The sequence below is a fragment of the Apteryx rowi genome, unplaced genomic scaffold, assembly GCF_003343035.1.
Source record: "Apteryx rowi isolate R43461 unplaced genomic scaffold, aptRow1 scaffold_761, whole genome shotgun sequence".
Classification (NCBI taxonomy): Eukaryota; Metazoa; Chordata; class Aves; order Apterygiformes; family Apterygidae; genus Apteryx; species Apteryx rowi.
The window spans coordinates 11,110-39,040 of NW_020451051.1; the positions used below are offsets into that span (position 1 = coordinate 11,110).

At 39.6% G+C, this 27,931-nt stretch overlaps 1 protein-coding gene across 2 annotated transcripts; it reads left to right on the plus strand.

Annotated features, from left to right (window-relative positions):
- Window positions 1-1,201: 1,201 nt before the first annotated feature.
- LOC112976752 (rho GTPase-activating protein 7-like) lies at window positions 1,202-27,515 on the plus strand. 2 transcript variants are annotated; one of them, XM_026088314.1, is made up of 13 exons: window positions 1,202-1,277; window positions 4,073-4,154; window positions 11,210-11,273; window positions 14,058-15,481; window positions 16,645-16,821; window positions 18,622-18,781; window positions 19,017-19,215; window positions 21,656-21,869; window positions 22,295-22,409; window positions 23,592-23,810; window positions 24,533-24,750; window positions 24,935-25,108; window positions 25,572-27,515. In XM_026088314.1, the coding sequence occupies exons 3-13, from the start codon at window positions 11,241-11,243 to the stop codon at window positions 25,690-25,692; spliced, it is 3,054 nt and encodes a 1,017-aa protein (XP_025944099.1). In that variant the 5' UTR covers window positions 1,202-1,277; window positions 4,073-4,154; window positions 11,210-11,240; the 3' UTR covers window positions 25,693-27,515. The 2 variants fall into 2 exon arrangements, with proteins under 2 accessions (XP_025944099.1, XP_025944100.1); XM_026088315.1 differs by lacking the exons at window positions 21,656-21,869; window positions 23,592-23,810; window positions 24,533-24,750; window positions 24,935-25,108; window positions 25,572-27,515 and having other exon boundaries at window positions 1,212-1,277; window positions 22,295-22,382.
- Window positions 27,516-27,931: the final 416 nt, after the last annotated feature.

Consider the following 27,931-nt stretch of genomic DNA (forward strand, 5'->3'; position numbering starts at 1 on the left):
GAGACCCTGAAAGATGTTTGCTGTTTAATCTGATTTTAATTGTGTACATGTACTTCACTGAGAATATTTCATAACATGTGCCAAAATCCTGAGATATTTTACTTATGTTTAGTTGGCTGTTCACTGCCCTATATACAGTAGCTTGTATTCTGAGCAATCGTATTAAACTCATTGCACATAGTTTCTGCAGCAAGTAGCAATAGTATCCTGTCCAAGTAGGTGGCAAAATCGTCTAGTCAGTTGTACATAATTAAGCTTTTCTTTTCTGGTCCATCAAGAAGAGTGAATATAATCAAAGCCAGATGAGTTTCTGATTGCTCACTGTCTGTTTGATCCAAGTAGGGTGCTAAATTATTCACAGTTGCACTTTCTTGAATGAGCAAAATTGTCCCAGTTGGTTTCCTGAACACTTAGAGAATACCCTAAATACCTTTTACATTTTTCTAGTTTGCGATCTAATGATATAATTTCTTTTTTTTTCTGCTTGTATTAGGTAATAATTCATGTGTAGTTTACTCACAAGCTAATATAAACTATGTTCAGAATGTTGCCTTTCTTTTAGTGTCATGTAGATATATGTGAATTATTTCGTTTTGTGGCATGTTCTTTTGGGCGATGTGAGGGAAAGTTAGCTGAATTTCCTGTAATACACCAAGTAACCCATAAACGCCTTGAAGACCTCCAGTGTAACTCAGTTCTCGCTGGGTAGTAAATGTATGCTTGAGTGAGCTGCAATGCAGTGTGTCAGTTGTTCTTAGGCTTGGGTCTATTAGTACAGTCTACAAGATGTTAAAGCACCCAGCTTTATAAGCTCTACTAGGAATTTCTGACAAGAGAAAATAGCTGTGCCAGGAGGATCATATGATTTAATGAACAAATGCTGCTCATGTTGATTGTAGCAGTGGTTTCTCTAGTGTTAACAAAACCTGCACAGAATGATCCATAAGTCTTGCAGTCTTCATCTGTGCCTGTTTCCCTAGCTATTAAAATGATGAGCATTTGATAAATCATGGGTGCCATTCCAGAATCTAGATATGTTGGTAGTGAAAAGAAAAGCAAACTGGGAACAGCAAACCTATGTTTCAGCTGGAAGTAGCTGAATATTTCTCTGCTCATTTGGTAACAGGAATAAAAGAAGTGGTAGAAAGGAAGTTCTTGCTTTGCAGTTCACTAACCCGTGGTGCCTTGTTTCTGTTCTCTTCCAGAAATCGAGGCCAAGGAAGCTTGCGACTGGCTGCGGGCCGCAGGATTCCCTCAGTATGCTCAGCTTTACGAAGGTAGGCACCTGAGGTTTCAAGTTGATCAGTGGCGTCAGTACCAAACAAACACACCTATTTGCTGCTATGGGACTCTGAAGCACTCTTGCAGTTTTACATTTGTTCCAGGTTTCTGGTTTAGTGTGAATCTTCCAAATATTCTTATAACACAAATCATATGTTAGCAACATTGTACTTTCCCTGTAGTTAAAAAACAAATGAACTATATTTTCATGCGTATGAGTATCCACAGCTACGAGCCCAGTCTTACAGCAATGAAGAAACTGTAGCCAGCTTAGCCAGCAGAAGCCAGCCAGCTCTGCTAGTGGAGGAGAGATAGGAAATTCTGCATATGTGTGGGTACATCTGTACTCCTCATCAGACCCAAGTCCTGTATGTTTTTTCAGACCAGTTTGGCTTGATGTTAGACACGGGCTCACCATTGTTGCAGTGCAGGCTGATTTGCAATAATTCCTTGAAGAGACTGCTGACTCCTGCACTTACCATATTTGTCCTTTTGTGAGATGGATTCAGTTTTTGTGTATCCACTTTTACAAAGCTTTTCCTCAAGCAAAACTGTACTGTCTTCATTGTCTCTCTAACATACCAAGAACTTACAGTTTTGGCTTACAGTACTTAAGCTCTGATGTACAGAAACATACAGTACTGAAGTTTGTTTTAAAGATTGACATCCTAAAGGTCCTTTTTAATATGTGTATTACTGTTTGAGGTTTTTTTCTCCCTACTTAATATTACTTGTGTTATAATGAAACTGTTAAGCACTCTTGTCTGCCTCTTCATTTTTATAAAACAAACTCCAGCTGCTGCTTGTAAGAATGAGCATAGAAAGTCCATTATTTACAGTGAATAACTGTTGGAGATTACAGCCCATTGGCTAAGCTGACTTTCTTGAAAGATGACCTAGTTGAGTTTTGATTTGCAGCTGCATTGGCAAAATGAGATGGTAATAGCACTTTCAAAAGCAGCATTTGGTGAAACTTTTGTTCCCCTGTTCAGAAATTAAATTTCATTTTGTTATGTCTCTTTTTCTCCTTTTTGATACCACAAAAGTGCCAAGGACAGATTTTCTGGGGATGCAGAGTTGGGACTGTACTTCCAGTCTTTGTTAAAACTGGGGACAAGACTGACAGCTTAATATGTAGGTTTGTGGGTTTCACGCTGTGCTGAGGTGTAAGTCGCATAAGAAATCACTTGTTTCAGAAAGCATGTCCTGCCTGTGGTTACTGTTGTTCTAGCTACAGACTCTAAACTTGTATGAAGTTCTAATTTAGGACCATGTCCTGCCAAACATCCAAAGGACTGCAGAGGTGAGAGCAAGATCTAGCCTTACACACTGAAAAGATAGCTGTCCTTTATATGAAAACAATATCCCGTTGTCCTTTTCAAGCCATTCTGGCAACAACAACAACGACGTAAATTAAGCATAACAAAAATAGGATTTGTAGAGATTATCAACTTCTAGTCACGCCTCTCACTTAAGTCCTCCCATATGTTTTCTTGTGGGCACTTTAAGGTATTAACTGTCTCAGAGGGAAAGCTTCTCAACATCAGCAGTGGTGGGAAATGCCAGCAGAATGTGCTCATGTTCTCAACTTGCAGTTTGGACTTACAGTATTGAAAGGGTGACCAATAGTTTGATGAGGCATAATACAAGAGTTTTGAGAAGTCACCTATATGCAGTGGTCCCAGGTAATACCCATTTAAAATGGAGATTTTCGTGAGTTTTTGTCAGTTGCCCTGCTTTGATAAAACGGCAGTTTTATATAGAAAAGCCAGGATTTCTTGTGTTTCACAGAGTATGTCATTATTTGTTTATTCCTCAGGCAAAATCAGGAAAAAAATCATTTGACAGATTACCTATTGGTCTAAAAAGCGTAATGTTATCCACCTTTCCACAAATTATTATCAATCCTATTCTTTTCATCATTGTAGCTGACTCTTCCCTTGTCTCTGGAGATAAAAGTCTTTCATAGTCAGTCCCTCAGACCAGGAAAGTTGAGTGCAACTGCAGCACTACATTCAGAGTTTGTTCTTCTGTTGCTGTGCTCACTGAACACCCAGTGGCTTTGGTGGGAGTTTTGGCTGTGCAAGGAATGCAGGATCAGGACCTATATGACAGTGAGGAATCTGTGGAGGACAGTAAATAATATATATCTGGTTGCTGCTTCAGAGCTATAGTAAATTTTCAGCACTCTGCCAACATTGTTTCCTCCTCCTCACTCTCCCAGTTGTTTATCTAAATAATCTTTTAGGGAGAGGAGGCAGTATGGGCCTCCAAGCAGCTTGGCTTTCTTTCATTTCAGTCCATATCTCATTAATGTTGTAACAGTGTCAAACATCTAAATAGCTTGATTAACAGCCAAGGAGTTTTTGCTTTTCATTCTTTTCCAGAGATTTTGGCTTCACTGACCTTTTTCCTTTAATGTGAGATATTAGTACTTTGATGGAGATTGTATATTTATTTTAAATAAAGCTAGCCTGCATCAGTTTCGGCTTCTCATATCAGATAGGGGGATCCCATTTGCCTTGTTCCCTGTCGCATTGTTTCATCTTTACTTTGCTCTTTTTTTTCCCATTATGGACATGAACTTTCCATTATCAAAGCTGCGTGACAAAAGCTTTTACATGAAAAGTAAGCATTTCTCTGGCATTTGTGATGGTATGATGTGTTTATCTTAGAAGTGCCAGTCACTTGCATCTTACTGAGTTGAATTGGAGGCAGCTGGTTGTTTTGAAATAATTCACCACTGGAAATAAGAGTCTTCTTGATTTCTCATCTGTCTTTATTTCTGCAGATCTCCTGTTTCCCATTGACATCACTTCAGTCAAGCGAGAGCATGACTTTCTGGACAGAGATGCTATTGAGGCCCTATGCAGGTACGTAAAAAAATACACACTGCATTTTGAAACAAAGCTCTTCCTGTTTAGTAGGAAGCATAGGGACATGTTTTAGTAGGAAGCATAATCTATGAAAGCATAAACTCAGCAAAATTATGTATTAACTAATCATTCACTTGAGTCTTTTTTATTAGCCCCTATGTGTAAGCATTTTCTATTTAAATAATATATTAGGCCAAATAAGTTTTGGAGATCTTATTTAAAATCAAGCTGGAAAGAAAATGGCAGGAGTCTTTTTGACAAGTATTGCATAGTCATATTTTTTATTAATATTCTTTATTTGTTTTCATTTCTGATTCCCAAATTAGTAAACCACATGGAAATGGAACTGTACTGGCTACAACCACCTGTAAATACAACTGTATTATCAGCCCCACACAGGCATTATTTTTTGGGAGCAGTGTTAGCAAAGCCATGCTGCTACACTCTGCTACTCTCCCTTCTTATGTTGGAGCGCAGCTCTGTAAACATTCATATTGACCTCTGCATCACCATATGAGCATCGTGATCATCAGAGTGAATATGGATATGTTTGTGAGGGACAATGCGAGTGAATCTGGGAGTTTTACCGCTGCTGCAAAGGCTGACCTGCCCTCAACTACACACTTCCATTACTTATCTTTGTTGTTTATGGGCTCCTTCCACAAATCAGTTTGACTCAATCACCCAGCAAAAAAGTCTGGATAGTTCCATGCAGGGTTAGTAAATTGAATCAGCTCAGGGAGAGGTCTGATGAGCTTCAGATTTGGTGCAAAGGATCGGGCAGGACCGCAGAGCCAGTTCCAGGGGCAGGAAGAGGGACAGATAGAAAAAGAGGGAGCAAGACTAGCCTGTGTGTGTCAGTGTGTTGTTACAGAACTACAGCCTCAGCATTGCCAATTTTATTGTAAAAGCAATAACAATGGCACTGTCTGACACTGGTCCATCCATCAGTTACTTCCTCTAGTGTGAGACCACAGTCTCAGATTGCATGAATACCTTAACTTTTCTTATCTTCTATTGCCTAAATGTGAACGCAGTTTTCTGCCTCTGTCCTTCATTATGACAGCTTTCCAAATTGCCCACAAAATGTATGCTGTTGGATACTACATGTATCATGTCTGCAATTGTAAATGTCAGGAATTCTAAAGAGTTACAAACTCCTTTAAGAACGGCTTTAAGTCTATAGTGTTCTCATGCCATCACTGCCATACTTGGAAGGAAAAGAGAGGAACTGGAATTTAAAGTTCTTCAGAAATATTTACAAGATTTTAAAGCTAAGAAAATAGATTCATCGCCCAGTCTTTGGGAGGGGAAAAATCTCATTAATGTTAAGTTCAAAGTGTGGTGCAAGGCATGTACTCCATTGATACTAAAATGTGATGCATTGGTCTGAATATTTGTGTGCTCTGAAACTTGTAAAGTCATTGAGCAGAAAGTATGGTAGTGTGAAAAAATGCTGGTTCCCAGAAGAATGTTCTTCCCTTGCCAAGAAAACAAAATATAGTCAAGCCAGCATATTTTGGATCTAGTGCTCTCCTGCAGGAATACTTTTTAACCCGGGATTTTTATTTATATGGGAGAAAAGGCAGCAGATTGTTTCTCACTGATGAAAGTAAGAATATGTGCTGAATATCTCTTTGAGATTTGCTGCTAATAGGAACCATAAAAGCAGCTACCACTTTTTCTGAAGTTAGAGTACAGTAAAAGGATGTATCTCCTAAAAATGGAATCTTATTTTGTAAGTCTTGTAATCAAGGTAACCATCCCAAGAAGTAGTTCTATATATATTTTGTGAAACTTGGAAGTCTAAGTCTTTTACAATGCCTATTGAAAAATAACCCATTCACTTCCATCTTCAAATTGCAATGTTCTGTGTAATTTCCAAGAGAAGCCACAGGTCATCTTGTAGCTTGAGCCAGGGCTTTTAAAGGCTGAGCATCATTTTGAAGCCTGTCACTTGTCTATCAGAGCTATTTTCTGCAAATTAAGAACAGTTTTAAAACTGAAGCAAAAATTTCCCGAGAAACATTCAGGTCGCACCTCAAAATAAAACTGAACTAATTCAGTTAATAATCATCTCTGAGGTCTGAATTTGGCCCTTTATCATTTATGGGAGACAAGCAGTATATTATCACAACATTTTCACCTTTAGATTTTTTTTCACATCTCCTCATTCAACTTTGTAAACTCATTAAGAAATGTGGAGAAGGTACATCTTTTGGAATGGTCTGTGTTTCTTCCTGAAACTTGGGTTTATTTTGACTGATGCCATGGTCAGTGTGTAAACAGTAAATAATTCTGCTCAGTGAAAGACCTAGAGCTGTTACAGAACCATAAGTCTATTTCTTTTTCTTGACTGAAAATCGTAATAGTTTGGGGGTTCTTTTGCATTTTCAGCACAGAGTTTAATGAGCACTGTATGCATGCAGCTGATGGTAACGAAGTAACAAGTCCTCTGTGCTTGACTTCCTGTGCCCTATGCTGAGAATGAGCTTTTCTGTTTAACAACCATGGTGCTATTAGCAATTCTAATTATCTTGTTCTAATTAATGCATGTCCTGTAGAAGGAAAAAGCAATTTTGAAACAGACAATAGAAATCACAGTGACGGGAGGTTTTTTAAGTTTGAAGCATTTTGAATTATATTTTACATCAGAACATAGCAAATTATTGTTTAATAATCTTATTAATGTGAGCAGGAAAACTAATATAACTTTCAATATAGCCTATTAATAAACATTTTGCAAAATTCCTGGAAAAGGTGTCAGTAGCCATCCTGTTCAGGATATTCTTGAAAAATTTTGTCTATAATGTAGGTTGAGACTTGGATTACAGAGATAGTATATTGGACTTGGTAACAATAGAAGATAAATAGTTAAGAAATATCATTGTGTGATCTTGTCATGAAATACAGGGTTAAAAATGTAAGAGTGATGCTTCTACTTTAATTCACTAGGATGCTTCATATAGTGATTGTGCAAAGTACTGTAAGACCTTACATAAATTAATGATGGGGAATTTATCTTCAGAGGGCTACTGGCTGCGTAATGCACTGATGAAACTGAGTATTGAAACATGCTTATCCTAAAGGTTGTTTCTGAGTACAAATTACATAGCAAGCCATGATGGAAATCCTATTTAATCTCCTTATACGTAACTAGAAAACTGCCACACTATCTGAGCAAGAGGTTTCTTAAAACCTTTATATGAGGTTTCTTAAATCTTTTACATTGAGGATTTCTCATCCAAGAAATTGATTGTAACAGATTAGCATGACCAGCATTGACTGCTCGTATAATTTGGTTTGCAGAGAGCTGGCCTCCTTTGCAGGTTAGAACATGCAGCTGGACCCCAGGAGCCAGCATAAAGACTTTCCACTGAATTGAGATAAGAGAGCCCTTGTATCATCACTTACAGGTATAATGGGCTGGAATTTGCCCTGAAATAAGGAGTTAAGAATTTAAATCCATTAAGAAAATATTTCAAACTGTAGTTTAAAGCTAGATCATATGGTTATGCAGATTAAAATTTGTAGTTTAAAATGCCTGTACCTAATACACTGTTTTGCTAACTTTCCGTGGGTGCATGGGGGCAGAATTTTCTCCTGTTGATGAGAGCAGAACTAATTGCTAATGCTTATAGCTGATGTAGAACTAACTGATGTTTAGATTAACTAAGAATTTCTGTTACAGGGCCATATTTATAAATTTGCTGAAATTATCTGTTCAAGCTGATATTTTTGACAGTGAATGTCTTGTTCAGGCTGCCTTTCTTAAAATAAGTTACAGCTAAGCTAGTTTGTCCATTTCAGAGAAAAAGACTAGGAAAAATGCATCATATCGTAGAGAAGCTCCAGTGCCTCATGTTTTGGGTGCAGTAGTGTGGAATTTTCATGCAGGGATGAATGTTGTGTCAGATAACCACCTCTTACCATTCCCATGAAATCTTGGCTAAGATTTCTGTCTTTGAATACAATATTTCCTGCATCCTCTATAGAAGATGACTGGAAGTTCATAAGTGTGCTCTGTGCTCACTGAAAATACAAGTTTTCCTGTAGTTGCAGCTTAGGACTGATACAGGCCAGTCAAGACTCAGGTACTGGGACTGAAAGCTAGATACAATTGCATCTGTCACTGTCAGGAAGAAGGGTTTTGCAGAGACAGGATGAAGGAGGATGACAGCCTGGATAAGAGTTCTGCATACATAGAGGACCAGGAAGAGTGACATCTTCAAGAAATTATGTGGAGACACTCTACAGGGCCAAGATACAGTTTGGGTCTGAAGACCTACAGAGAGAAGTCTGACTCAAAGATGATTATCTAAATGATGAGCAAGATAATATTCTTGCTCACGGTCATCCAGAAAGAAAGCGACCGGGATAGGAGTTTTTACAGAAATTGAGACTGAGATAGCAAGACGGTCTAAGTGGATGTAGCTGCTGACTGCAGCAGTCCTGCCCCATCCCTTGTGGATTCCATGCAAAGATGTCGCAGAGACAGGTTGGGGCAGACTGAGGCAGGGCCAAAGAATGAGACACAGCTGATAATTGTCGGTAGAGACGTGATAAGTTGAATTTATACTTGGGAATGAAATTACCAAGAGATAAGGTCCAGAGCTGGAAGAGAAAATTGTGGTTCATTCGCAAGCATCAGTTTGATGAGAAGATCTGTAGAAGATGAGTGTGTGCTTAAAAGTATTGCAGTGCATATGCAAAGTGAAGGTTAATTAAAGTTGTGCAGTAACCCTCATCCTGGCAAAGCCAGAGCTTTGTGTGCTTACCTTTCAAACTCAGTAATGTGTTTTGAAGGCACTTTTGCCTATTATACTGTGTTTTCAATGTAATATAGCTCAAAGAACTACACACTGATGAACCAGAGTCCTCAAGTTAAAGCAGGATGTGTGATACATACATACATACATACATACATACATATATATATATATGTATATATGTGTGTGTGTATATATATACACACACATATATATATATAAAATGAAACTTACAGACCTGAAGCAATCACTGCAGAGCATTTAGATTTTAAAAGGGGAAGTGTTTTTTGTAATGAAATCATATCAGATGTGTAATAGAACCTATATGTGCCTGGCTGTTACTGTGTTTACTCTTGCTCATTGGGGGTTACCTTGTCTTGCCTTCATACTCATTTCTGTGAGGTGTGCACTGGGGATCTTTCCTGCAGTTTTTCTTTAAGGACCTCTGTGGAAACAGTCTTTGCTTTTCCTTTCTTCACCTATTTCTGGGTTTTAATTTGAGTAGGAGAAAAATTTGTGAATTTAATCTTTGTGAAATCAAAGACTGCCTTTATTAGCAGTTAGGCAGGCTAGTTAAAGGTGTTAAAGGCAACAGGCTGGAGCTAGATAAAACCTGATGCAAGGAATCAGTAGTAGCTTTTCTCCATGCAAGTCAAAGGTTTATAAAATACATAAATTATTATACAATATGGAACTGAAACCAAGTTAGTATGCCCTGGTATTGAGGCCCAGGAGTTTGAAAAGAGAATGTTTTTAAAACAGAGAAAAGGAAGCAACTTTCTGCCAGTGTGTGGCCTCTAATAACCAAAATAAACAATATCAGTTTTGTTGTGTAGTGCGTACATGGGACAGTCGATCTTCACCCACACAGTAAACAGTTCTTCTGAAATGCAGTGGACTTGTGCATGTATCCACCAACTGCAGCTGGAAAGATTGTGCCTACTGGATTTTTAAGACAGAGCAAACATAAAAATTGGGAGATCCGGATAACTTTCCTAACCTGCCACTGGCCTACTGTATGACCCATGGCAATTCTTGTTTTTCTTCTGCTGTGTTGTGGCTGGGTCTAATTATAGATCAAACTGTCCTTTTTTTTCTTTTTTCTTTTTTTTTTAACTTCACAACTGCAGCAAAAGCACCAGTAGGAGCTTTTCCATTTTCTTTGATGGCCTCAGGATCAAGCCCTGTGTAAATACCATCTGCAACCAATCCTGCGCATAAAAGGAGAGAGGAAAGGGAGGAAGCTAGTAATTCTTCCTGTGCACACATTTTCTAGCTTCAAGTTACGAGTTTCATGAATCTGAAGAGACTCATCTGAGGCAACAGAACAAGTCAGCTTTTTTTTTTTTTTTAGCTTTTCAAAACTGCTAATACAGGCTCCTCTTTATATTTTGCTTGAAGGAATTATGTGAAAATTATACAACTTCCCTCAGAATGAAGCTGGGCTTTAAAAGCCCAGTTTTGCCCCTGTCGAGTTTGGGCTGCAGTCCCGCTGTGTGAAGGGGGCAGCTCTGCTGCTCTGCCTCCCGCCTTCGCACACGACCATTCATGCCACTCAGGGAACGGATCTGGCAGGAATTCAGCACAACAAAATACTGAATGATTAGTTTTCAGCTCAATTAGTTCCCTCATGCAGCCTGCAGTACAACCTCAAATGCAACTATTGCACAAATGCAAGTATTAGCACAAGGGAGGCATGAGGAGTAGGGGCAGAACAAAGGGCAGCGTGGTTTCTTTTGACTTGTTGCTTTTTGCAATTATCAGACTGAATCGTAGCTTTCCCAGAGCAACTTCCGCATGACGGCTGCAGTTCCACGACTGCAGCTTTTCTCCCTTCTGCATCAGTCCCAGCCTGTTCCTGCCCTTTGCCTTGCCCTAGCACTAGCATTTATCTAACCACTCTACCCATGTGGTCTTGGGCTGAGCCATATCCTTGAAACAGTTTTTGGATTGTTTCAGGGTTAGGTATAAAATGATGTTTGATATTTAAACATAATTATTACAGTTAACTGATTATAAGGCACTTCTCAACTTAGCCTGCTCTTTACTTTGATTCAGGGAATAGTGAGAAATGGTCATCAGTCCCTCCTTCTGAAGCCAGAATACAGCCAAATGTAATGAGTTAAATGTTTAAGTATAATTAGGGCTCTAATTGAAGCTCTGCTTGTGCCTCTTTGTATGCAACGAAGTTTGGGCATAGCCTTCACAAAAGCGTTTGAACTGGAATAGCCTGTGTCAAAAAAAAAGAATTATTCTCTTAATATGGTTTTCTTTGCTTTGCAGGCGTCTAAATACTTTAAACAAATGTGCAGTGATGAAGCTAGAAATTAGTCCCCACAGGAAGAGGGTATGTACCTTTAACATCTTGTGTTACAGAACTATACATTAACAAAACTGAAAAAAACTAGGAAATTGTATCTGTGGTCTAGGATGATACCTGTGTAGAACCTGCCAATGACGTGTAGTCAAAACTCTGTTTACGTTCCATTTTGTGTTCTCACTGAGTGAAAACTGCAGGGCTTGGCCATGTATAAAAGTTAGTTGTTTGGCTAACTCTTTCAGGGGATGCTGGCTTTAAATATGAAATGCTCTGGCCACCCTCACTGCCTGTCAGTGAGATCATGTGTGTTGTGCCTCATTACCTGCTCTGTGTCCGGACAGTAAAGTGTGGACTGGGTGGAGGGAATTCTGACCAGCCAGGATGAGCTGAATGTTAGAACATCATCTTGACATAGTATTCACTGTTTGGCTCTTTGCCATCACATTAGAGTTGTATTCTCCTTTTATTATGTAGACAGGATCAGTGGGACGGTTCTTGGTCTGCAAATGAAAGAGACAAAACTTTACAGGATTGGGCATATTGTTTCCTTGTTTTTTAATTATAGCTCAAAATTAAGGCAAGATTTTTACAGAATACATCAGCTACTTTTTAAAAAAGGTTTGTATATTTCCAGGGAATTCAGCAGGAATTAAAAAGTTTTGTGGCTCTTCACAAATACTGTGAAGCATGGTGATAAATAATAGAACACCCAGTGTAATTTCGGTAAGGTAATACCAATAGAAAGCTGAGTTGCTGGTTTTTGCTGGTAAGGTACCATTCAATAGCTGTCTTGAAACTATGTGTGTGTCCTAGGAGGGATCAGTAGTTGATACCGTCCCCTGGGATATGACAATTGCAGATAAAGATGATTAAGCGAAGGCAATACAATGCTGCCCTACCCTTAACAAGAATGCATACAAGTGCTCTGAGATTGTTTACCAGGAATTAATCCCCCCTTTCCTATCTGTTTGTGGTATGTTGGAAACGGCATCCAAGCTCCAGAAGATAACAGTCTGAGGCAGCATATATAGGAATTCTGTCAAATAGGGGCAGACCACTGGATTGCCATTTATGACCAGCAGAAGATTCATCCTTGTTTCTGAACTTTGTTAACATCAGAAAGATGGGTGTTGCTATTAGAGATCAGACCAAACTGACCTTCAGGTCCAGACCTCAGATCTTCCGGAGTCTGAATCTCACTTTTTGTTTCAATCCTTTCTGATTTTCATTCATCACCTGTGTTCTGGCAGATGGTCTTGGATCCTATTCTCTATTGTGTTGACTTCATTAAAGTCAATATTTAGCTGGTAAAGCTTTTTAACACTAGGAAAATTTGGGCTGACTCAAACATATACTTCCTTATGTTTGCATTGACCTCTTTGCAAATTAAGATCGTTTTACTCTTCTTTTTCTTCCTCCTGAAAACTTTAAATAAGCAAGCCAGTCCTCTTAAGTTCTCTGAGTCATAGACAGAAACACCATTTTGTAGTAGCTGGGAAACAAAGAAAATGACACTGGCTCAGTGTATTTGGTCTTAAAAATATGGAGGTTCACTTATTTTCCTTAGCTGATGAAATGTGCTATAAAAATAGGAAAAGATCAGGAGCTAGACTATCCGTAAATAAAATACTTGAAATAAGAATAATTTATTTGTTTTTCAGAGTATAAAAGTTTGTGTTCCTGGCACACAAACAGTTACAGTTTGGAGCATGCACATGTGTTAGTTTTTCAATTAAAGCAATCTAAACAAATGAAGTGAAAGTTTGGCACTCATGGAGCTGTGTGGCAAGTAGTGTTTCCTACTTTGAACACCAAAGGTTATTTTTTGTTTTCATGGTGTCATACTAAGATCTTTCTCATTGGCTTTATTCTTTCAACTGCGCGCGACTTGAAATTTTCTAGATGAGTGGAAGACCAAATATGTCCGTTCCAGGATCATTCCCTTTCAGGATTTAGATGAAAAGGTTGAGACATAAGTGACATACATGTAATTACACTCTCAGGCATTACTCATATGTCGAACATAATCAGTGGAGATGTTATTTACAATTTACTTATGTGCTACACTGTCAGTGAACTTTTGCGGCTCACTATCTGCAAGTGTTAAAATTTGCCTGGAGCAAGACTGAAGTAGAAACTTCACAGGACATTCTTAAAATGTTAGCTGCTAGCCGGTGGGAGGAAGAGTGGACCAGGTAAGAGCCTGGAGGCATCAGACTGTTGCAGTGCAGGAGTTTCTTTTGCTGTCTCATTAGTCACAGTTAGGAGACCTTTTAAACTTTCAGAATGGGTAAGGAATTAAGCTACTACAAGTCAGAATGTATGAGAAACATCTCTTTATTGCAAAGAGGAGTATAAACACAGAGCCACTATCAACAGAGTGTAACTTTGGAGAGTCCAGAGGGACCCCTACCCTTCACTGACTCCAGTTTAAAATTTTATGCATGCCAGGAATTTCCATTGATCTGAAAGCTATCCACTGTGACCAATTAATTAAAAGTCTATGGATACTAGGATTTTTGGAAAAGAGCAATTAAAGCAGGTTGTATTGTTTGTTTCTTTTTATGAAGCGTGTGTCTTTGGTATTTAAAAATTGTTAACATATATTGCCTGTCCCATGTTATCTTTTCTTGTGATGGGCTTTATGGCCTAATCTTCCTCTCCCTGAAGAAAAAAGACTGTTTTCACTTTAAATTCAGTGAGAACAAGATGATGCTTAAATCAGTTTAGTAGGCATTGTATTTAAATGCAATGGCCTTTGCAGTTTTCGACAGTTTGTAGCAGCACTTTCAGCATTCTCTTTCCTTGCAGAGTGAAGATTCAGATGAAGATGAACCTTGTGCAATAAGTGGCAAATGGACTTTTCAAAGGGACAGCAAGAGGTGGTCGAGGCTTGAAGAGTTTGATGTGTTCCCTCCAAAACCGGACTTGAATACTTCCTCCCCAGAAGCTCCTCATCTTACAAATGCGACAAGCCATGAGAGTGTGTTAACGGACCTCAGTGAACGCCAGGAGGTGGCTTCTATTCTTAGCATCAGTAGCACCAGCAGCCACCAACCAACCCTTCAGAGTGAGGCATCTACCACCAGGACAAATTCAGTTGTGAGCATTTGTTCATCAAACAATTTCATAGCAAATGATGACTCATTCAGCAGCCTGCCCTCGCCCAGGGAGCTGAATAGCTTCAGCTTCAGTATGAAAGCCAGTGAGAAGAACACCAAGTCCAAAACAAAGAGCCTGCTCAAGAGAATGGAGAGCCTGAAAATCAAGAGCTCTCACCATGGCAAGAGCAAAGGTCCTTCAAAGCTTGGTCTTCTTATTAGCGGACCCATTCTGCAAGAGGGAATGGATGAAGATAAACTGAAACAGCTTAACTGTGTGGAGATTTCTGCACTCAATAGCAATCACATCAGCCTCCCCATGGTACGAAAAAGGAGCGTCTCCAATTCCACCCAGACCAGCAGCAGCAGCAGTCAGTCTGAAACAAGCAGTGCTGTGAGCACACCCAGTCCTGTCACACGAACACGCAGCCTCAGTGCGTACAATAAAAGGGTGGGCATGTACCTGGAAGGCTTCGACCCCTTCAACCAGTCAACGTTCAGCGACGTCATGGAGCAGAACTTTAAGAACAGGGGAAGCTTTGCAGAAGACGCTGTATTTTTTATCCCTGAAGATCATAAGCCTGGCACCTTTCCTAAGGCACTCTCTAATGGCAACCTCTCTCCAACAGAAAGCAGCGCTTCTGTGAACTGGAGGACAGGGAGTTTCCATGGGCATGGCCATCTCACCCTCCGCAGGGAGAACAGCGGAGACAGCTCCAAAGAGCTGAGCGTGGGGAAAAGGCGCAACTCCTCCAGCTCAGTGAGCAGCCGCCTTAGTATTTACGACAACGTACCAGGCTCAATTCTGTATTCCAGTACAAGTGATCTAGCTGACCTTGAAAATGAAGACATATTCCCAGAACTAGATGACATTCTGTACCATGTCAAAGGGATGCAGAGAATAGTGAACCAGTGGTCAGAAAAGTTCTCAGATGAAGGGGACTCCGACTCAGCACTAGATTCAGTTTCCCCGTGTCCTTCCTCTCCAAAGCAGATCCATCTCGATGTAGATAACGATCAAACGCCAAGTGACCTTGACAGTACAGGAAATTCACTGAACGAAACTGAAGAGCCCTCAGGGGTGCAAGACCGAAGGGACTCTGGAGTGGGTGCATCACTGACACGGTCCAACAGGTGAGTTCACAAGCACTCAGCCTGCAAAGTTGGCCCTGCACAGATCAGGCAAGGTCCCCTCCGGCCAGAATGACTCCCAACTGTGCCAAGCTCAGTTAAGGTCTTTGTGCAATAGAAATTGTGGCTATTCAAGCACACTTGTGCTGTTCCCATCACTTTCAAAAACAGTTCTGGTCAACAAAAGTGTTTTTACAGTATTTGTGATTCCCATACTGTATAGCTATATATGTTCAGCTTGAGTTGTCATTGAAAAACAGCCCACTCAGCAAGTCAGGTTTAGGAGCGATGTTAAGGCAGTTTTGAGGGATGGTAGTTCTTCAAATTAAATTGGTGTGTGGGAGGGAAGGGGACCTACAGCAGGATTATTCCATTTTTAAATTGGCTAGGACATCTGATGTAAGTGTAGTCTTGTTTTGTGTCAGTATGTAGGAAAAGCCTTGTCTTTAGACTGTTTCAAAATATGGCACTTTGCAGTAGCAGGCTGTTTTTTAATAACATCGTAGGGCATTAAGTCCATGGGGAAAATGAAGCTTGTTTACTTTCTCTTCATTACGGTAGCACAGTAGGGGTTTGGGGGAGCTCCAGAGGCCTCCCAGTTTGTGTTAGGGGTTCCACCATGGGATGCATGTGACTGTATTTTGTATTGTGATTAGAGCAAGGATTTGGACTCTTTCTAGCTTTGTTTCCAGTTTTCCTTTAGCACTGGTGCAAATCATTTAGGGCCTGACTTCTGTTGTCATTTAGTTGCCTACAGCTGCTTGTATAAACTTAACAGGACTTTTAGAAATGCTTAACTCCCATTTGGTGTGTCTTAAGATTTTCAGTCTTTTTTCTTACCGAGTTTGTTGATTCTGACTGACTTAATACTGAAAGGGGCTCTAAAAGCTGTGGGTGGAGCACTCTGGGGGTACCTGGTAGTGCAAGACCATGTTGTTAACACGGTTGCTGGACAGCTCAGAGTATTCTCCTGTCGGAAACACCTGCGTGTGCTGCATTGCACCTGGTGAGTCAGAGACACTTAACACCTGATACCTCTGAAATCTCAGAAGACAATGGCTACTGAGGGCAATCAGTTTAGCAGTGCATTTGGGGTAGTTCCTGCACGTATCTTGCAAAGACACTTCAGTGACCAGCCCTTGCTGTGATCCCTATCTTCTCCGCAGGCATAAGCTGCGGTGGCACAGCTTCCAGAGCTCCCACCGGCCCAGCCTCAGCTCAGCATCGCTACAGATCAACTGCCAGTCGGTGGCACAGATGAACCTGCTGCAGAAGTACTCTCTCCTGAAGTTAACTGCTCTCCTAGAGAAGTATACGCCCTCCAATAAGCACGGTTTCAGCTGGTAAGGGCGCAGAGCCATGTGTAGACAGGCCATCTGTTCAAGCACAACAGTTTTGCTAGGCCTAAGCAAGTTTTGGGAGCATGCAACTAATCCCTCCGTTCCTCTTTTTTCCATATTTGCACTTCTTCCTTTAGCCATGTGCTGACAGCGATTTGTGGTTTCCTAAGACAGCGCTAAAAATCACTAACCCTTTGCCTAAGTGTAATATTATTAGGATTAAGAAGTATGTTTCTAGGGGCCATGCGAGGGAATAAAGCAGTGAAGTACAGGCCAACTTTCTGTGTAGGAAGATGTCTGCTGTCCATAGCAAAAAGGAATATATATTGAGGCAATTAGTGAGCAGTGGCACAAACATCAGTTGATCTTAAGATGCTTGCTTTTCTTTGGTTATTCTTAAATATTTGCATTAGTTTCCCTATATAATTATGTCATTAAATAATGCAAGTTTCCTTTAGTTCTAGTGTCTCACTATCTGACAATCTCCTCTTTTTAAAGCACAATAAATCTGGTTAACTGGCAGTGAAAATGAGGGGAATTGTATCTGCGGTACAGCCTGTGTAACCTTCAGGATGCAAAAGAGGCAATAAAATTTTTCTTCTCCCTACCACACACCAGCCTCCTCCCTTCCCCAGGAGTCACGGAGAGTATTTAACTTCAGCATCAAAGTACCTCCTGTTCAAAGGCTGTTATTATGTCAGCCTTTCTAAATACAGAATTTGTTTGTTCTGAAAGACAGAAATAAGTATTGACCGGTTATCCCTGCATGCTTTGGATTCTCAGTGGAGTTCGCAATGTGTTTTTTCACATTCCATTGGCATGTTTTTTGACAAAGCAAGTATTATTCATACATATATCAATAATGCCTTAAACTTAACTACATGGCAATACAAATTGGTTCTGTTTTTCTATATAACAGATTAGTCAGCCATAAATCTAGTGTACTGTTTGTATAGCTGTACTGTATATTGAAATGTTAAATGGGTCTCCCTGTTTTCCAATGCTACTGTGTCCTATTAGCTGTTGTACTGTACATTAACTTTTTTTCTGTTTAGGAAAATGATCTCAATATTTTCACATCTTAATGGATTTTTTTTTTCCCTTTATGAAACCAACACTATTGGGGATCTAGGAGTAAATCATTCTTTTGTATTTAGTAGCTTTTTCCTTGGAGTCAAAAGCAAATGGAAAGGCCTCTCATTGAAACTGGAGTAGGAGGTGGGGGTAATGACAGTAACTGGCTGACAAGGAGGGGGGTCCCTCAAAAGGGGTTGTTTATAGAGCTGAAGTTTTTAGCTGACAAACTCAAATGTATTACATTCGTTTCCTGCTGTTATATGCACTGGTGGGTGGTGGACCCAGTTTGAGGACTTTGCAGAACAAGTAGTTGACATACAAAAGCTCATTGTTCAAATGTCCATCTTTCCTGAAACCTAAAGAAGCAGTGTTATAAGGGGTCACTGACCACAGGATTTATTTTGACTCTTTTGCAATTCAGTCTGGCCCCTGCAGTTTTACCCTGTAGCTTTTGTCCTACTAATATTGATAGAGTAGCACCACATTAATACTCACAGGCAGCATACCGCCCTGAATGTCAAGCCCATCTCTTAGTGAAACTCTGTTTTGTGTCCTTCTCTCCTCCCTCCCAGCCCTGAATGAATTAGCTAGCTTATATTCTTGGCAGTTTTCATATTACTCAGTATATTAATGTTGTTTCACTTATTTTCACTGGCTTTTTGAGTTATTGGAAATGCATAAGATAAAGAGGTTAACTTAACTTTGTCATTCCCTTGGCTTAAATAGGGCAGTACCAAAATTTATGAAAAGGATAAAGGTGCCAGATTATAAAGACAGAAACGTATTTGGAGTACCACTGCAAGTCAATGTTCAGCGCACAGGGCAGCCTCTTCCACAGAGCATTCAGCAAGCGATGCGGTACCTCCGCAACCACTGCCTGGATCAGGTGAGCTTTGCTGTACTATATGCATTCACTGTCCAAAACCCAACATTCCATTAATTTTTATTGTTTCTGGGTCAGACTGTAAAAGTAGAGTCAAAACAGAACAAAACAAGTAATTGAAGTAAAACTTTCCATGAAATTAGAACCCATGAATAAGAAGCTAAAGAACGTACTGACATTTCAGACTTGCTAGGCTCAATGTGAATGTATTTAACTTTCCATATACAAATATGTTTAGGTTGGACTGTTCAGGAAGTCTGGAGTCAAATCAAGAATTCAGGCTCTGCGTCAAATGAATGAGAATTCAACAGACAGTGTTAACTATGAAGGCCAGTCTGCTTATGATGTAGCAGACATGTTAAAGCAGTTCTTCCGTGATCTACCTGAGCCTCTCATGACCAACAAACTCTCTGAAACCTTTTTACAGATCTACCAGTGTAAGTACTAAGATTTCTAAGGTTAGACAGCAAGTTGGCATTTGTGTAGCTGTCTAATATTCCTCCTTTGGGCACTACATGTTGTACATGTTGGCTGCTTGTGGAATTTGGTGACAAATCGTACTATCTTCTTTGTTTTTCTCTAGCATCCGTTATGTTTCAGGCTGCATCATGGAATTGATTTTTTTGATTGTTCTAGTGGTATAATGATTTATAGTACAAGTTCTTTTCATTTCACCTTTCTCTGTAGTTTGGGAACAAATATAGAACCTCCATCACATTGCTCTAAAATTTCCTCTCTTTTCTGAGCATACTTGATATTACAGTTTGAAAATAAACCACATCTGATGTGGCTAGGTAGAGGAGTTATGCAAACACTGCATGAACAGAGTTTGGGGCTTTTGAGGGGATTGGAAATCCACTCCCAAATTGCTGAGACTTTTTTTGAGATCAGGACTGCCAAAAATTTCCATTTTCTTGTATTTCATATTATTTCATCCTTCACCACAACTTCTGGAAACAACTTCTAAGTGGGAAGTTTTTCTGTAACTGACTTGTAGCTACATTACTGGTTGGTACTGTAAACAGAATGTGCGAGAATAAATAACATCCAAAATGGAGTTTATCAAAGCATCTGAAAAGAGATAATTAATCTTTATATGATGGCAGCTTCAGCTGCAGCAAGGGAGATTTTCCCTTCTGTGAATTAAAGAAATCAAGTTCTATATAGATGACTGCTTTCTGCTGAATCTTTCCAAACAACAGGTTGCCTTTCAAAAGTTGTTTTCTTCCATGGTTGTTTCATTGGGAATACTTAAATGCTCTCACTTTATAAAATGGATAAAGATAAATTAATATTTTGGTGATCAGAACTCCTAGGTCTTTTGAAATACTCAGGGAGGTCCAAACTGACATACTATAAGCACCTTTCTGATTCTGTGGTTTCTCTCCCTAATGCTGCCCTGGCTCCTTTCCCATGGTAGCGCAGCTCCAACAGAGCTTACTGCAAAAACACTTTCTTCTAGCCCTTGCTGTGATTTCTAGCCCTTGCTGTGATTTGTGCCTTCCTTATGAGATGGTGCTAAGGCTCTATATCGTGCAGGGCCTTCCTTCAGAGCTCCATAGGTGACAGTTTAAAATAAAAACATACATACTGCTATTTCAGTGCACACATTTTTTTCTTTGTTTGGATTCCCAAGAAGGTTTATGGAGAAAGTGAATCAGGCTCCCCATACATATTCTTTGCATATTATACGGCAACCCTTTCTGGCTTTAGTGCCCAAAACAGTTTGATGCAGTACTGCAGAAGTATCTGTTCCTTTCCTTTCACAGCTAGTAGGTCTAAGAAATTTCCAGAGGTGGTGGGACAGTGTTCTCTGCTGTGTAAAGAACCTTAAAGCAACTGTAACTTTGCTTCCCTGCAAAGGCCAAAATTTCCCTCATCATGGTGTTATGCACCAGGCAGCATACTGGAATTGTCTGTACATGGCTTAAACATGCTTTGAGCTGATTGAGGGGAGAATATGGAAAATAATGGATTTTTGCGTAAAATTGCGTTCTAAACTCATTTGCTAGCCTTACTAAGTTGCTGAAGTCCAAAGCAAATACAATTTAAATATCTGGTTAGCAACACATATATTAAGAGACATGCAGTCAGGTTTGTGTGGTGCTAATGATGATATAAATGCTCCAGGACTCAGACTCTCATGTTTTCTTCAGAGAGAGCTTGTTGGAAATCCCTTTATAAGAAGCAGATCTGGTCTGGGTTATTTCATTATTTGTTCCCTTCAGGTTTGGAGGGGAGGGCCTTATATAAAGACACACATCAAATTTTTCCAGTGGATGTTTGTTGTTAGTAACCAAGGAGCTGTTTAATGGTATGGGGCTTCACATCATTGACTTTCTTTTTCCACCGCGTGGCTTTGAATGATCTGCTCAGTAAAGCAACCCTCTGTTTGGTAAAGCACTTTCTGGATATTTTATGACATCATTGTTGAAAAGGTTTGCTAGCCAATTTATTTAATTGATTCACCTATTCTAAAATGCGTTAATGTTTTAAAATTTTTTGAAAGCCAAAGAATTTTTGCTAGAGTCTAAATTGGCTGGACTGTGTTCGCTTGTTCGCTGCCTGAGTCCAGGCTTCTGTCATTTTAGTGCATTCGCGGGAGCATGTAGCTGTTGAAATTAAATCTAAAATTAACTCTGGCCTAGGCACAACTCCTTCTTGCTTGCCTTTCTTGTGAGGCAGGAAATAACTGAGGGTAGTTAAACTAGTGGGTTAAAAAAATTCCTTCATGTTTCCTATGAATGGTATGCATCCTGAAGGAAATCACTTCAAACTCGAGTCAAATATTTGAAGCTGGAGTTTGCTTTGGGATGTATTCATGCTGTGTGTGTGGAAAATCAATGGGCTGATGAGAGAATTACTAATATTATGCAGATGTGCCAAAGGATCAGCGTCTCCAGGCTATCAAGGCTGCCATTATGCTTTTACCTGATGAGAACAGGGAGGTCCTCCAGATTCTTCTCTATTTCCTGAGTGATGTCACAGCTGCAGTGAAGGAAAACCAGATGACACCAACAAACCTGGCTGTGTGCTTAGCACCTTCCCTCTTCCACTTAAACACTCTCAAAAGAGAGAATTCTTCCCCAAGGTACGTCTCCAGAGAGCACAGCTCATTACTGCTGTTCCTGTACCACAGCTAGCTTCATTGTGTCACTCAGCGGGCACTGTGATTTTTTCCTCCCATCGACCCTACTGGTTTTGATCACTTTGAACACCTCAGAAGATACCAGGTTTAGAATGTTTATTCGATCCTGCTTTTTTTTTTTTTTTTTTTTTACAGATTTATTAAAATGTAAACAAGTTCACAAAAGGGGATAAACAGAGGAATTCCAAAGAAAAGTTTAGTGAGAGTAGCAAGAAAAGTCAATAACACCATGCCAAGATTTTGTCCCAAGCAGCACTGCTCTAAATCACCAGCAGATTTTGGAAGCCTACTGTTTTCTTACCAAACAGCTTTCTTGTTCTGTATTAAATAACTGGATTTGTATGTGTGTGCTTTTCTCCTCTGTGAAGGGTGATGCAAAGAAAACCAAGCCTGGGAAAACCTGATCAGAAAGACCTAAATGAAAATTTGGCTGCAACCCAAGGGCTAGCTCATATGATTGCCGAATGCAAGAAGCTCTTTCAGGTAAAACACCTGTCTGCAAAACTAACAGGTGGAATATTGGCCAACGTGGTTTAGGTCTGCTGTATAATGGAAAGCTAGGAGTGTCTCTTTATTTTAATTAAGGTTTATATATGATAAATAATTTTTTTTTTTAATTGTGCATTCTGACCTGCATGCATATGTGAATTAGAAGTGGTGCCAGAAGAAAGGAAAGTTGTTTTGATAACACTGTTGCTCAGAAGTCATGAGACAATTGTCGTGGGTTTGGGGTTTTTTATTACATACAAGCTGCATCTGAAACATGCTTTCAAACTTTTCTTGTGCAGCCATGAGGTTCTGTGAACTTCAGCTTTAATTACAAAGCAAGACACTATTTCTAGGAATTTCAGTGCTTTTTTTAATACTTAAATTCCTAAGAGTTAGCAAGGCTAGGCCACAGAAGCATCCTGGAATGTGACGCTATCAGACCATAGGTTGAAAAGTCTGTAACAACTAACGCATGCTCCCACTAGAGCCTGGGATGGAGAACCAGACAAGTCTGGGTCCTGGTTTTCCTCACTGTCATCAAATCTTTTCAGAACCCACAACTAAAGAAGTGCCTGTCTCTCTTCTCACAACTGGTAACTGACCCCTGCTTCACTCAGTCTGCAAGATAAACTGCTATAGAAATCAATCCAAGTTGTGTATCTAGGAAGGGATACTGCTTAGAACAAATAAAAAAGAAGACACACCATAGTTGAGAGACTACTATAATGAATATATGTGAGCAGGTCAAATCAGGGTCACACACACAAATTTAATTTTGGTATTTCTTCACATTGAGTGCTTGACCTGACAAGTATATCTTTTTAAAATACAGTTCACATGTTAGTGTAGGTAATTTATAGATGTAATTGTGAATTACATACACATATGTACTGTAAACCTCTCTAGGCATCTCATTTTCTATTGCAGGGTGTTACTACTGACAACTTTGTATTCCAGAGTGAAGGGAGTAGGCAGTGAGCATCTGTGAACAAGAGGCTGCTTCAGTCTCAAGCGTATGGTTGATGTTTAAAAAGAAAAATGAAAGAATAGTTGAATGTTAAAGAGCTGCACGCATCCCATGGCTTACAAAGCTAGCGTGCCCCTAGACTAAACTCTATGATTTGGAGAGAGAGAGAGGGAGTTTCAAGAGGATGACTTTATCCTTGTCACCCCCAGATCCCTGAAGAAATGAGCAGAGGTCGGAACTCATACACAGAGCAAGACCTGCAGCCCCTCAGCCTGGAGGAGCTCAGGGGCAGTAGCAGCATGGAGCCCTCCGACTACCACTGCTACCTCCAGGACTGCATGGAAGACTTACTCAAAGAGATGAAGGAGAAATTTAAAGGCTGGCTCAGCTGTTCCACCTCAGAACAAGCAGAACTGGCCTACAAGAAGGTATGCACCCTATGTCTTACTCCACAGCTCTGTTTCTTAGCCCATCTTAGTCCATCTTAGCTCAAAGGGTGGTACAAGCCACCCTTTGATGTAGGACATTGCAGAAGGTTCAGTGCACATCTTTATTTTGCAGATAGACTTAAAAAAGAAACTAGTTAATCTTTTGACAGAGTATAGTTGCACTTCATCTAAAAACAAGATGTCTTTCAGCAGTAGTCAGCTAACATGCAGTGAATTGTGTTCTTCTGTTTATCCAGCCCAAGAATGTTCAATGTGTTGCATTTACAGGCCTTCCTTCGTTCTCTTGTGCAAAGCCTTGACAGACTGAGTGAAGCCTCTAAGCACTTTCCTTATGCAGGCAGTAGGAAAGAAGAAGCTTGTACAGCTTGGAGATAGCACAGGGAGAAGTGTTACAGCAACATTTGAGTTAAGATATCAGAAAAAAAAAACTTGGAAAATGAGCATATTTTTTCCTGTAGCATTATGACTGAATAATGGTCGTACTGGGAAAGATGACTGTAACTTAAAAATAATTTGGAAGTCAGCATGCAGGTGCCTTTAGGCTATTACAAAAGCAAAACAACCTCAGTGTGAACATACGACAGCCTTAGTACAGTGTAATTCTTTTTGTAATTTGCTGTGTTTCTCCAACACTAAAATAGAAAGGAGAAGAAAGTGTAAACAACAGTGCAACTGAGGACTCCGTGCTGATTTTTCCTCAGGTATGTGAAGGTCCACCTCTCCGGTTATGGAAAACTACCATTGAAATCCCTGCTACACCAGAAGAAGTTTTAAATCGTTTACTTAAAGAGCAGCATCTTTGGGATGAAGATCTTATAGATTCTAAAGTGATTGAAACTTTGGATAGCCAGACAGATATATACCAGTACATCCAGAACAGCATGGCACCTCACCCAGCCAGAGACTTTGTAGTCTTAAGGTAAATTTTCATATACAATTGTATTAATATCACACACACATTAACCTTGCCTATAGAATTTATGTAGTAAAGGATGTTATATAGATACACATCTTTTTATGTATAATTTGAAGTTTATTAGATGTTTGAATTACTGTTTATCAAAGACAAATCCACTTTTTTTTTCTTTTCTTTTTCTTTGTAGAACCTGGAGGACAAACTTCCCCAAAGGAGCTTGTGTTCTTTTGGCAACCTCAGTGGATTATGACCATGCTCCAGTGGCAGGTGTTAGAGTCAATGTCCTGTTGTCTAGGTATCTGATTGAGCCCTGCGGGTCAGGAAAATCTAAACTTACCTACATGTGCAGAATTGATTTAAGGTATGGACTTCTACTTCTCAGGTGGTAACCTGTTCTGTCCTTTTCTGGTGGTAATTTCTCTTGTATAGTTTTCATGCAGTCAGTGCAAAATTCAAACAGTCCAACTGGCTTTACTTAGCCAGTGGTATATACTTCTCAAATGCATACAGAGGACTGAGATGTCACGGAAGATCAGCTTCAGTGCACATCTAACAGCAGGTTCAGTTTGTTGTATTAGAAGCCCCCACTATGTGCTCTGTCTCTCACAAAACAGAAAACATCAATGTCACCTCTTCTTGTGTCTTATTATGGCTAGGTAATATGGTCTGTGGCAGAAAGAAGAGAACCTTCAAAGTTACTGATTAACGGTCACCACAGCTACTGGTGTATATATTCCCTCTAGCTAGCTATTTGATGCTGACTAAGGAAACACATGCAGTGTTACTGGTACCTGTTTCACATTTACCTTTTCTCTGTGCTTCAGGGGCCACATGCCAGACTGGTACACCAAGTCTTTTGGACACTTGTGCGCATCTGAAGTAGTTAAGATACGAGACTCTTTCAGTCATCAGAGTCTTGACAGCAAAGAAGTAAAATCCAGGTGACTACTGAAGAGGAACAGCTGTGCGTTCCACACCTCAGCAACATATGTTACCCGAAACTGAGGATCATCCGCTGCAGCCTGGACTGGTGTACAACCTACAAGTCATGTCATGAAAGGATGACAGCATGCAAATTTGACTGTCAGCATTACTATAGGACTGTGGCCATACCATACACTTTAAAGCTGCTTCCTGTCTGTGTAAGGTCTATAGTGTAGGCCTCGACTGGAATACATAGGAGGACTGTGCAAAAAAGGTATTGTACTATTAGATGGTTTGAATTGCTTCTGAGAAGCAAAAGTCTTTAAATGCAAAATATATTATGAAATATGGTGAAGGCTCATCATTCCCATGTGAAATATTTAGCTTTATTTACATACCCATGTCATTTTATTTGTAAGGCGTTGAGGGACTGGTGTATCCACTGGAATAGTTGGTACTCTTCAATGTGTTCTCACTGAGATAAGCAGAGAAAGGTTTGCACAGAGATTAAAGTGTGAATGAGTGTGTTAATGGTTGAAAGGATAGCAGAAGTTGAACTTGAAATGTGTCTGGTACACTGATAGGCAACCAGAGAGGATTTTAGCTTATTGGTTACAGTTCAACCTAGAATTTGACTCCCCTGTGGACCAGAAGGTAGCCATCCTTCCCATTTCCCAGTTCTACATTTTCCTTAGCTCTAACATTGTTAAAATCTCTACATAGATGTTATAATAGACTTGCTCTGATTACTGTCCACTCCTTATCCAGATGATCTTTTTAGGAGTGATTAGCAATTCTATAGCAATTTTAAGTAAATATACTTTTAAGCAATGTAGCAGCTTAGAACTGAAACGCCTTTGCAATGGTCAAGAGAGCCAGTAATGTCAATTGTTATATTCCCTAAAAAATATTTGTTGCATTTACTCCTAACTGCATTAACTATATGTGTTTTAATGAACTTTTATATATTTACTGTATTCTAATGGCTCAAGAGAAAAAGTAAACAGTGGAGTTCTTGGCAGGACTCCTACAGAAGCAGATGGAGTAAGGTGACAAGGAAGATTCGTAACAGTTCTCTCTTTCTCCTTTGCCTGTTTTTTCTAAAAGCTACATGTTAACACTACTGGAACCTGAATATGAGCAATGTGGAGGGCTTTATTTGGGGGCAGAGAGGAGGATAGGATTGTATCTTGTGTACTGGGTTTTGGGGGGGGGGGTTTAACCTTTTGGGATATACCCCCTTCCCTTGACAATCATATTAAATGAACTGTAGGAAATCTTGAGGTCCTCTGGAAAGGTGTCTTTCTGTAGGTTTTACTGTAAAGATAGGGATTTGCTTTAGAGGTGCAGTATTAAGTGATAAATATATTTCATGGCTAAGGTATGAATGAGTTGCAAGATGGAAATTTGACTGAGACTTTGTTACCATTGTCAGTATTATTTTAAGCCTTTTGATGAAGTTTTTTTTTTTTTAATTATGGCAAATAATGTAGTACTTCCAGTAACAGTGTTCCTCATGGGTAGGAAAATCTTGTATATTCTTCTACATCAAACACTTTTGAATTTGTAAAATTGTATGTTGTACATACCATTCTATTGTAAACATGTATACTTGCCCACAGTGTACTGTCAAACATAGATAAAGCATGGTAAAGATTATTTAAAATATACCTGTATTTATACCTCAGATATTCTTTTCGGGTTTTTGTACCTCAAGTAAGTTTTCTATTGTAAATGTGCTTTACATGACTATGGTCTAAGTGAGAGAAAGGAAAATGTTTAACTTGCTATATATGTCTGTACAGAATATAATCAATAAGTGCACTATTAAATGTTTAAAATTGGAGAAGTGTAACATTTTTATTTTATTCTGCATTCTTCCTTCTACTGTCATGTCCACAGTCTGTTCCTGAGAGGTGAGCAAAGCTAGCTCTTCTCCTGATTTCTCTAGACATATTTAGGACTCACTGCTTGCCATGGCCCAGACTGAAAGGCTGCAGAGGGGAAAGTCACATTGATGGGAGCAAGTCTCAGATGGTGTAAGATCCTTTTACTGCTTCGAGACTTTTCTTGGTGACAGGTTAAAGGGAAATCTTTCCTCAGTAAAACCAGACTGGGGCAGACTTTGCTATTGTCACCTAAGTTGACCTACACAATCCTAGCTTATCCCCGTCTGCTGCTTTCCACAACAGGCCTTCTGTATTTAATGAGCTGTAGATACCAGGATATAGCTCCATCCGATCACTAACAAGGCTAGTAA

Excerpts from the sequence above, each read along its gene's own strand:
- LOC112976752 (XM_026088314.1), top strand. The coding sequence starts at position 11,241 with ATGAAGCTAGAAATTAGTCCCCACAGGAAGAGG. Across the intron at positions 16,822-18,621 it reads AATAAGCACGGTTTCAGCTG|GGCAGTACCAAAATTTATGA; the intron begins GTAAGGGCGCAG and ends TGGCTTAAATAG. Across the intron at positions 18,782-19,016 it reads GCAACCACTGCCTGGATCAG|GTTGGACTGTTCAGGAAGTC; the intron begins GTGAGCTTTGCT and ends AAATATGTTTAG.